The 11467-nt window shown below is 49.6% G+C and overlaps 1 protein-coding gene across 1 annotated transcript; it reads left to right on the top strand.

Annotated features, from left to right (window-relative positions):
- Positions 1-291: 291 nt before the first annotated feature.
- Positions 292-5325, top strand: CD8A (CD8 subunit alpha; the record flags this gene model as incomplete). The annotated part of the gene is made up of 6 exons (XM_082851973.1): positions 292-340; positions 429-794; positions 1369-1479; positions 1663-1773; positions 3063-3093; positions 5274-5325. 6 exons carry the CDS (start codon positions 292-294, stop codon positions 5323-5325), a joined length of 720 nt encoding a protein of 239 aa, XP_082708099.1.
- Positions 5326-11467: the final 6142 nt, after the last annotated feature.

Here is an 11467-nt window from a genome sequence, read left to right as displayed (position 1 = left end):
TTCCTTGTCCTCAAACCCGTGGTTCTCAACCATTCCCAGCTTCCCGTCAAGGTTGCCTCGACGGCCCCCATTCACGGCCCCCAGCCCCCTCTCTGGGCTGGAAGGTGACAACCGCGAAAAGGAGGGCGACTCTCTCCTCCGCGGGGCTTCACGTGACATCACATCCTCCGAACGCGAAATCGGCTCCGCGGCCGGCCGAAGGGCGCAACTTCCTCGGTCGGCGTCCCACTGGCTCCTGCGCTCCTCCGCAGCTTCGAGCCGCTAGCGGAGCGGCGCCGCGGGGAGCGCGCCATGGCCTCGCCGGTAACCGCCCTGCTCCTGCCGCTGGGCCTGCTGCTCCGTGAGTTGGCGACCCCTGGGGAAGATGGGGCCGGGGCTGGCGGGGGGCGCGGGGCTCCCGGCTCAGCCTCACTACCTGTGCCCCGCAGATGCCGCCACGGTCCTCGAGTCATTCTCGTTCCGGATGTCGCCGGTGCAGGTGCAGGCTCGCCTGGGCGAGAAGGTGAAGTTGCACTGCGAGGTGCTGCAGTCCAGCATGACGTCGAGCTGCTCCTGGCTCTACCAGAAGCCCGGGGACGCCTCCAGACCCATCTTCCTAATGTACCTCTCCAGCACGCGGTCCAAGCCGGCCGAGGGGCTGGACACCAGTTACATCTCCGGCACCAAGGCCGAGGGCGCCAACTTCCACCTCACTCTGCACCGCTTCCACGAGGAGGACCAAGGCTACTATTTTTGCTCGTTCATGAGCAACTCGGTTATGTACTTCAGCAATTTCGTGCCTGTCTTCTTGCCAGGTCCGGGCGCCAGGGGCGTGGCACCCCTCGGTGTGGGGTTTGGGGCTCAGTCTGAGTCCATTTTTCACACGCTTCGAGCCTCTTAGCGCCCCTCGGGGCTACTTAGATACTGTTCCCATTTCACAGATGAGGAAACTGAGGCTAGGGCTAGAGTGCGACTGGATAGGAACTGAAGATGGCTTTTTAGGTCCGGTTGATCTGGGCTCGAGTTCCGGGCTTGTGTGATCCTGGGCAAGTTGTACTTAAATTCTCTGAGCCTCCCTTTGCTGGTCATTAAAATGCGGGTATCACCTCCAAGCCCACGAGGTTTCCGGTGGGGCCCTGGAGAGAGGCCGGGCGGAGGGGAACGGGCCCTGCATTCACGTCCGAGGCGCCGGGTACGGTTCGCGGACCAGGAGGTCCCACCCCATCTCCCCTGCCCTGAGCGCAGAGCTCCGCGAGGGCGGCGGTCTACGGCTCCTCCAGCGGAAAATCGGGAGGAGGCGCCCACTTGGCCAAGGCGCGCGGAGCGGTGGGGAGGGTTCCCGTGCACAGCTCCAGCCCGGCCCCTAACCACTCTCTGTTGCTCCCGCAGCGAAGCCCACCACGACGCCGGCGACGCCACCAGCCACGCGGGCGCCCACCAAAGCGTTGCAGACTGTGTCTCCGCGCCCAGAGGTGTGCCGGCCCTCGGCGGGCAGCGCAGGTGAGGCGGGCGCGGGGAGAGCCCTCGCCAGGGGCAGCCCTGATCCTGAAGGTGGAGCCGAGGGCAGCCCGAGTGGTGGGGAAACCGAGAGACGGAGCCGGGAGAAGGAAGTGCCCCGGCTGGCTGGGTGGGGTGAGGGATCCTGGGCCCGCTCCTAAATGTCGGCGTCTTCTGTGTCGTCAGTAGACACAAGGGGGCTGGATTTCTCCTGCGATATCTACATCTGGGCGCCCCTGGCCGGGACCTGCGCCATCATTTTCCTGTTATTGGTCATCACGGTCATCTGCCACCGTCGTAAGTCCTAGGGAATTGCGGCGGGGAGAGTCAGCCCGACTCCCGCCCTTTGCGCGGCTTCGCTCTAGGCAGCCCTTGCCGGGAGTCGGGGTTGCAACTCCTGGGACTCCGAGCTGCTCCGCAGGGCCAGGCGCAGCCTTTGTCTTTCCTGGAGAGAGAACGCGGGAAGGCCCCTTCGCGCTGCTCTTTCCACTCTCCGGGAGGTTTTTAGGAAGACAGTGCCCCGGAGCGGCAGCAGCAGGGGTGGGATGTTCCATGGGCAAAGCCTGTAGCAAGCGCACAGGTCTGGGCTTATTACAAACGCCTGGGACAGGGGGCGGTGGGGGGGGGGGCGGTAGGGGAGGGGCTCTGTGGCCCTGGGACTTGTGCCCGGGAGGGCTGGGTCAGAACCACGACAGGCAGTGGTTTATCCTTGGTCCCCCTGCTTGCGAGCCCCCCACCCCGTCTTGGATCCCACGCAGGTGATTGTACTAACCCACGTTCACCCACATCTGTATTTGCAATGTTTTTTATTTAACATCTTTATTGGAGTATAATTGCTTTACAATGGTGTGTTAGTTTCTGCTGTATAACAAAGTGAATCAGCTATACATATATGTATATCCCCATATCTCCTCCCTCTTGTGTCTCCCTCCCACCCTCCCTATCCCACCCCTCTAGGTGGTCACAAAGCACCGAACTGATCTCCCTGAGCTATGCAGCTGCTTCCCACTAGCTATCTATCTTACATTTGGTAGCGTATATATGTAATGTTTTTTAAATTGATACAAAGAGGGATAGGAAAGAAGCCCTCACCTGGACTCTCAAGAGTTATAATCTTACGTACTGTATAGCACAGGGAACTATGTTCAATATTTTGTAATAACCTATAATGGAAAAGAATCTGAAAAATATATACGTATTATTTGTATAACTGAATCACTTTGCCGTACAGCTGAAACTAACACAATATTGTAAACCGACTACAATTTTTAAAAATTTTAATAATAACTATTAAAACCATAAAATATAAATATTATATCATGCTTGCTTTACAGTTTATTTCTTTATAGTATAAATTAATCTTCACAGTGTCAATCATCATTATGCACTAATGTCATTTTACAAGTTTATATCTTTTTTTATAATGTCGATGTAGTTATCGTTTGCTTTACATAAAATAGTCATAGCCACACTAGAAAAAAAAAGTTATAATCCTAAATAAATAGGAAAAGTGAAGGAGAAACCATATTTGGGAACTATTCGTCGTGATGGGGCAGACACTTTATCCCTTCTTTTTCCTTATCCAGGGAACCGAAGACGCGTCTGCAAATGTCCCAGGTGAGTCTCTTATAACCTCTGGGCCTGCTAACTCCAGGCAGCCCTGGACACAGGTCCTGGCTTCCCAAGCAGCAGATGGTGGGAAACTTACCCAGAGAGAGGCCATGGCAGTGGAGTCCTGGGGGCCAGGGAGTCAGCATAGAGCCTGAAAAAGAGCGGCAGAAGCCTGACACTGGGGAGAAAATGGAAGCCCAGGTCGGGCTTAGCGGGAGGGAAGTATGACTTCAGGAAATGTCTGTCTTATTTGGCCTAGTATCAAAACGCCCATCTGAAGGAGTCCCCCGATTAATCCTAGCTCCTCCAAAGACCTGAGGTCAATTTATCTGGATGATTCCAGCTGGGTCTTGTATTTTTCTTAAGAAAACTTATTTTTTCCTATTGGCTTGGTCTAGCCTTTTTTGAGAGACAGCCAATTTTATCACCTGAACCAAATAAAGAACGGCCTCAGTTCCTAATTTCCCTGTGGCAATTCGGGGCCTCCATTTGCTGCCAAGGACTGCAGTGGGAAGAAAGGAGGACCAGGGGTTAGGGGCAATTAGCTATCTGGCGGTCTGACTCCCTCATCCAGTTCCAGCCCATGATCGTTCTGAAGTGATTAGGAAAAAACAAAAACAAAAAACAGTGTCCGGAAGAGAGGCCTCAGTCTCCTCCCTCCTTCGAGCTTCGGCCACGCAGCGCTGTGCTAACATCTAGCAAGCGCCCACTCTAGCCCAGCTCTGTGGCGGGAGTTATACCCAGGGTCTGCCTCATGCTCACAGCAACCCCACGGGGGAAACACCACAGTGCCATCTCACAGATCACTGGCTCAGAGATCAGGAAACCTACCCAAGGTGGCAGAGTTATGCTTACACTCCAATTATCAATAATATTGAATAATAACAACCATTCGATGAAAGCCTAAAGTGTACCAGTGCCATATATCACTGGTACACTTTATATATATATATATAAAAAGTTTCAAGTTTCATAACAACCTTTAAAATAGTTACTGTGACCACCATTTTACAGACGAGGAGACTGAGGCTTAGGACGTTTAGTGACTTGTCCAAGGCCATACTGCTAGCAAGTAGCAGAGCTGCAACTGCTATTCAAATCCCAGGCTCCTCTCTGTGGCTGGGGGCCGAGGCAGAGGGCGTTAACGATAACCAACTATATTCACCAGTTCCTTTCGGTAGGTGAAAATGTTTCAAGTTTTATACCTGGGGTTCGCATTTCACACTCCTTGATATTTCTCTGCAGGAACCCAAGTTCACTGTCTTATACATCATTATTTTTAACAGTGGAAATGGAATGAATTTCCAATGCATATACTAGAGGTGATATACCAAGGGGATGAAGACTCTTTAAAAGCAGAGAAGGATTTTTAGCAATTTCAATATTCAGGGTACAGTTGGGAGCTTTTGGAGGAGAATCGTCCCTTATCTCTATCTTTTCTGAAAATTCTCATTTTGAAATGAGCCACTGAGAATAAAACTCTGCCCTGAAATACAAAGCTATGCAGGTTAAAAATCTGCATAAAAATATGAGGAACTCACACACGAGTTAATCAACTCAGTGATGACCAAGGGCAGCTCAGCTTCAACACAGAGGTTTTGGAGGGTGGTGTGTGTAGACATGACACTCACGATGAATCAGCCCGTTTAGAAGGTGCCAGCCCAGTACTGAATTAACACATTTTTAGTGCAGCATCAAATTTGGGTTGTCAAAGGGACTTTCAGGTAAAGTAGCTCTGCTTGGTTGACGACAGTGGTTCTTTCACATCCTCCCCTAACACTGTGATCCTCCTGAGGGCTGAGAATCAAGTCAGATGATGGCTTGATTACCAGCCTGCTTCTCTCACCCCCATGGGGACCTTGACAAAGTCTCTAAGAAGCTGGGCTAACTGGCTTCAGATCCTGGCTCCACCGCCTCCTAGTTGTGTGACCTTGGGCACGTTCTCTAACTTCTCATCCCCGGTGGCTACCCCTCAGGTTGCCATGAGGATGAAACAAGGTGGCACAAGGAAAGCTCTTGGCAGGCTGCTGAGGTCATTCACCCGGTGCCATGCTGGTGCCGCAGGGACAAGTCCTCAGACCCCCATGAAGGCTGGGAGGTTGGTGGGGGGGGGGTAGACACGGGTGGATGCTGCATCGCATGGCAGGGGCTCTTGCTGCAGTGATGGTCACCTGCCTCTCTTCCAGGCCTGTGGTCAGACAGGGAGGCAAGCCCAGCCCTTCAGAGAGATGCACCTAACGTGGCGACGGGCCCCGCGTGACAGCCACTACAAGACTTCAAACTGAGAACTCTCCTGACAGGGAGAGCAGGAGTCCTTCCCTTTTGGTTTCTCCAGCCTTCCTTCCTTCCATATGTATTCATTCTCATTAGTATTGTTTTCCTGGGGGTGGGGTGGGAAGAGTTAACTTTTTCTTTACGTGTTTACTTTGATTGACACAAAACGAGACTCTACCATGTCTAGGGTACACCGCAAGGGTTATAATACCGTTGTGCTCCCATATTGGGGTAAAGGGGAGGTAGGCCAGAGCTACCGCAAGCTGTGTTCTCGGAAGCAGGCTGTGAGGGCTGGCGGGGGCCTCGGCACCCACTCAGCCCCAACCTCTTCCCCAGCCATTTTACAAAGGAGGAGGCTGAAGCCCAGAGATGGGCAGCAGCTGTATCAGAGTCCCAGCAGGGCTCAGGGCTCGACCTCCACACAGTCCAGGTCTCTCTTCCGGAGGCCTCTGTCTCAGAATGGGGAGCTGTGTCTCAAGCCTCAAGAGAACAAGTGATTTTTTTTTTTTTTTCCTTTTTTTTTGCAGTACGCGGGCCTCTCACTGTTGTGGCCTCTCCCGTTGCGGAGCACAGGCTCCGGACGCGCAGGCTCAGCGGCCATGGCTCACGGGCCCAGCCGCTCCGCGGCATGTGGGATCTTCCCAGACCGGGGCACAAACCCACATCCCCTGCATCGGCAGGCGGACTCTCAACCACTGCGCCATCAGGGAAGCCCACAAGTGATTTTTTTGAGCACCTGTGATAGACCCATTACTGCGCCCAGAGCCCCGAGGAGGTAATGAAATAAGACAAGAGAACTTGACAGAGTTCTATGATGTAGCTGAACAGGATCAGACCTTTTAATAATTAAGCGTGAGACAATACAGATGACAGGAATTCCTCAAATAAAGTGGAAGGGGTGAACTGAATCCTGGAAAATGAACAACTAGGCCTCTGAAGAAAACCTCTGTGAAATCCCAAAGTGGAGGCAGGATGGTTCTCCCAGCCCTTGCGCTGCAGAAGGACCCATGAAAGAGGAGAGGCTGCCCTTTGCAAACACGATTTGAGCATCAGGAAAGCTGAATGGAAGTCAGCTCTCTCTAAACTTGAGATTTTGTATTTGAACATGCTCCTGGGATCATCGGTGAGTTTTTATAGTTTGTAAAGGCAGAATGGTGACAGCAGCTGGTACAGGCCCTGGCCTCCCCCGGACCAGCAGATGTGGGAACGTAGCAGACAGACTCTGGTGAGGAAGCTAAGAGCCCAAACTGCAGCCCTACACACGCATTTCCTCTCTTACCATGTTGTAGAAGAAATGCATGCTCATTGGAAGAAAAGACTTAAATAGATAAGGTAATAAGAATCCCCCATAATTCTTTACCTCAGGAATAATCCATTGTTAATATTATGGTGTACATTCTTCCTGATTATTTTCTATGCATATATATAAAATATATACTTTTTAAAAATGGGATTGCACTATGCTTTTATAAGTGGCTTTAATAAACAAACATTTATGGCAAACTCTTTTTTTATTACTTGGCTGCATCGGGTCTTAGTTGCAGCACGTGAGATCTTCGTTGCGGCATGCGGGATCTTTCGTTGCGGCGTGTGGGCTTCTCTCTAGTTGCAGCACGCGGGCTCTAGAGCGCGCGGGTTCAGTAGTTGTGGTGCACAGGCTTAGCTGCCCCACGGCATGCGGGATGTTAGTTCTCCGACCAGGGATCGAACCCACATCCCCTGCATTGGAAGGCGGATTCTTAACCACTGGACCACCAGGGAAGTTCTATGGCAAACTTATAATAGCAAAATCTCATTCCATTTTTGGTTGTGCCATCACTTAACTATGACTTGACATTTAATTGTTTTCAATTTTCCACTGCTATAATAACAAACACTACTAAAATGCTGCACACATCTTTAGGAGGAATACCTAAAATTATTGGATCACTGCCCACTTTCACCTTGGACCCCCCCCCATTTTCACATCAATTGAAATGGATTCCTCTCTTGTTGTATCATCTTCCTTCCTTTTGTGCTTTCTTGGCAGCAGAAGAGCTGATACTCCTCTCATAATAAATCACAAAATCTTCATTTCTGTTGTTCAGGTAAAATATACATACTGAAAAGTGCACAAGTCGTTAAGCATACAGATCCAAGTCGTTATTAAATGAATACTCGCATAGCCAGCACCAGGGCAGAAATAGAACTTTCCCTGCCCCCCAGAAACTGCCTTCCACAGCCTTAACTTTTAAAAACAGTCTACTTTTTTTTTTTAAAATATAGAACTTTATGACAGAATTAAGGGTAATGAAATGTCAGTTTTTTTAAAGGTTTTAAAATTTATTTATTTATTTTTTTATGGCTGTGTTGGGTCTTCGTTTCTGTGCGAGGGCTTTCTCTAGTTGTGGCAAGCGGGGGCCACTCTTCATTGCAGTGCGCGGGCCTCTCACTACCGCGGCCTCTCTTGTTGCGGAGCACAGGCTCCAGACGCGCGGGCTCAGCAGTTGTGGCTCACGGGCCCAGTTGCTCCGCGGCATGTGGGATCTTCCCAGACCAGGGCTCGAACCCGTGTCCCCTGCATTGGCAGGCAGACCCTCAACCACTGCGCCACCAGGGAAGCCCCAGTCTACTTTTAGAGAACAAAATCCTAGAAGAGAAAGTATCCCGAGTGTGGGAAAGCAGAAATGAAAGCTGAGAAAGTTCCTTTGAGACAAAATCTGGTTCTTGACCCCTCCTCCTGAACGTATCAAGCTAACCAGACCAGGGCTGTGGGGGGGCACCCCAGGGACTGAGGCCCAGCTTGGAGCGGCTGCCAGGCTCTGGGCCGTCTCTGGGTTCCCTGAAAGAGGTGAGGAGAGAAGCATCCCACAAAGGGCACTCCTCTCCTCATGGCAGAAACTTGTAAGGATGGCTGTCCTCATGTGACTAACTTGAGAGGATGGCCGTGGAGTACCAATGTCAGAGAATCTGAGCCAGGGCGAAGGGACAGGAAAAGAGCTCTAACCTGCAGCTCAGGTGTACGGGAAGCCATACTAGGGAGGCTCCAGAGAGGGTTAAATATAATACTTACTGATTTTTTTTTTCATACCCCCTACAAAAGGGTTTCACTTACCACAAATAAGATGGTAAACAACATTTTGGAGATTAAAAACATCAACATAGGAAAAAGCATTCATTAGAGTTGGCCCTCGAGACCAGGAAGAAAATAGAATGCCAGTCTGCAGACCACGAGGCCTAAAGCATGCTAGGGGTGGGCTGCGAATCTAGGCTCGGGGCTCTCCGGAGACCACAGACATCCAGCCTGCTTGTTCTACACCTGCAGTTCAAAGCCGAAGGCCTCAGGTCCAACAGTCGTATTTTGCTTGCCAATCTCTAGCCTGAAGCTCTGGGTTTACAAGTTCTCCTATGTGAAAGATGCCCACAGCACGTGTTTGGACCCTGAAAAACAGGAACTAGAGAAATGACTTCTGTACTAGGCAGTACACTTGTTTATCAGCTGGCCAGAATCCAGCCTCAGTGCGGTTCATTAAACAAACATGCGTTCTCTTAACAAAATGTATCCTATTTGTGGAAGAAAAAAACAGAGAAATTGGTCGTTTCTTTCTCCAGCTTTTAAACTGTTTTTAAGAGAGCCCACCATACGCTTGGAAATCCCCCATGACTCTTCAACAACAAGTGGCTCAGGGAAAGGCTCTCTCTTTTTTTTTTAACCAGCAAGAAGCTGTCCCTCCCTTCTGCCCTGGGCCTGTATACAAATCCTTCCTGCACACGATTTTACAACAGGTAGGGACAGGTACTTCTTAACCTGCTCCGAAAAGCAGGTTTGAGCAGCGCCTCTCCACCAAAGGGAGCTGCAGGAGGCCATGATAGCCTGAGATTAGGTTACACGTAGAGGCTCTGAAAGCAGCTTCCTGGCTCTGCTACTTATTAACTGTGTGTTCTCCAGCAAATGACGACGTCTCAATACCTCAGTTTCCCCACTTGTAAAATGAGGGTAACAATAGTCTCTATCTCAAAAGGTTCTTGGCAAGAACACACATGTTTTTATGTATCTTCCAAGTGCCTAGAACAGGTCCTGGAACATAGTAACAAATGTATACTGAAAAAATGAACTTGTACTGAATTTCTCAAAACTACTGTTGTACCAATTACACTCTGAATGCAGCCACTCGTGTGTCTGATTCTTCCAATTTCTATTGCAAAAAGGGGTACACGATAGTCATTCCTGAGGGATCCACGGGCTAGTATACCCAAGGATCTCCACCCCTGTGTGCGGAAGACAGCCCTTCATACAAATCTCACAAGAGCTCAGTCCCAGATGGACGTGGCCTCTGCACGGTGTGATGTGAAGCTCCCTTCAGCCTGGCATCCTGAGTGCCACCACCCTCCCTGTGCTGGTGGGGGCTGTGCCTGTCCACTGCACAGGAGAGTAGAACAGTTGGCTGAAGCCAGCAGAGTGGGAAAAGGATATGCCCGACCGTTGGTCATCTCAGCATCTACTGAAGGCCCCATCCCTGCAGGCCTATCTCACCTTCGCACGCCAGTTACAAATTCCCCTTTTCTGCTCTCTCTGAGCTGGCTGTGACCCGCATATGTCATCAGTCTTATGTTTCATTGACTTAACGAAATGATAGCTACCGGTTACTCAGCACTCACCGTGGGCCAGGTATCTCATTCAAGGCCTCATCAAAGCCATGAGGTAGGAACTTTTATTCTACTTTACAGGTGAGTAAACTAAGGCATAGATAGGAAGCTTCTACCACTTGCCCAAGATTCTACAACTAGAATCTGGTGGGATCGGGATTTGAACCCAGGTCTAATCCCATGGCCCAAACTCATAACTGCTTTGCTAGATTGAATATTTTACAGTCTGTTTTTAATTTTAAAATTAGGCAAATACAGGCAAACCTCAGAAATGTTGTGGGTTTGGTTCTAGACCACTGCAACAAAGCAAGTATCACAATAAAGTAAATCACTCGAATTTTCTGGTTTCCCAGTGCATATAAAAGTTATGTTTATACTATACTGTAGTCTGTTAAGTGTACAGTAGCTTTATGTCTAAACAAATGCACATACCTTAACTGTAAAAACTTTATTGCTAAAAAGTATTAACCATCATCTGAGCCTTCAGCAAGTCGTAGCAGTAACATCATAGATTACTGATCACAGACCACCGTAACGCAAAAAATAGTGAAAAAGTTTGAAATATTGCTAGCGTTACCAAAGTGTGACAGAGACATGAAGTAAGCAAATGTTGTTGGAAAAACAGCACCAATAGATTTGCTCAACACAGAGTTGTCACAAACCTTCAATTTGTAAAAAACACTGTCTCTGTGAAGCACAATAAATTGAAGTGCAATTAAACAAGGTCTGCCTGTAGAGCACTTAAAAATTCTCTAAAAGTCTAAAAGCATCTCAAAACCAAATGTACTTTTTTTTACCTATGCAGCCCAAGGTAGAAAACAAAGGGCACCACCTGCTCTGAAATTCAACAAATGGGAAGAATGTTCTAGAACAAGACTAGAACAGGGGTTCTGTCGGAAGTTAGGGCGAGGTTGCTGCTTCTGAATACCACCAGGGGCCAAGAAATGCAGCTCAAGGAGACGTACTGTCAGTGAAAAGCACTGATAGCTAACTCCTCATTTGTCCAGTATCTCAGGGCAGGTGAAAGCATTGACTACTGGTGCTGATGACTTAAGTCCATTCTGTGACTCAAATTTCACCTGTTTCCTGGCTGAAATACATGGTTAAGTGTGGCAGAGACTGCAGGCTGCCTTTCTAACAACCATTCTCCCCTTCTTCCTTACCAACAGAACTTTCATTTTATTATAGGTGACGATGTGCCAGGCTCAAAGACTACATTTCCCAGACTTCCTTGCAGCCAAACGTGGCTAGTAAGTCACTGCATAGAGCTTCCAGGAAAGACTTCAAAGGGGCTAACTCAGCTGGAAGCCTGTTCTTTCCCCACTCCTCTCCTCCTCCTTCCTGCCTGGAACACAGATATGATCAGAGGTGAAACTGAGGCCACACGTCAAGGCTGTGGAGCAGAATGACAGGAGCCTGGGTCCCCTGATACCGTGAAGCCACCACACATACCCCAGACTGCCTGCAGCACACATGGTGC

The sequence above is a fragment of the Leucopleurus acutus genome (assembly GCF_964270905.1).
Source record: "Leucopleurus acutus genome assembly, chromosome: 12".
Taxonomy (NCBI): Eukaryota; Metazoa; Chordata; class Mammalia; order Artiodactyla; family Delphinidae; genus Leucopleurus; species Leucopleurus acutus.
This window is presented reverse-complemented; position numbering and strand designations above follow the sequence as displayed.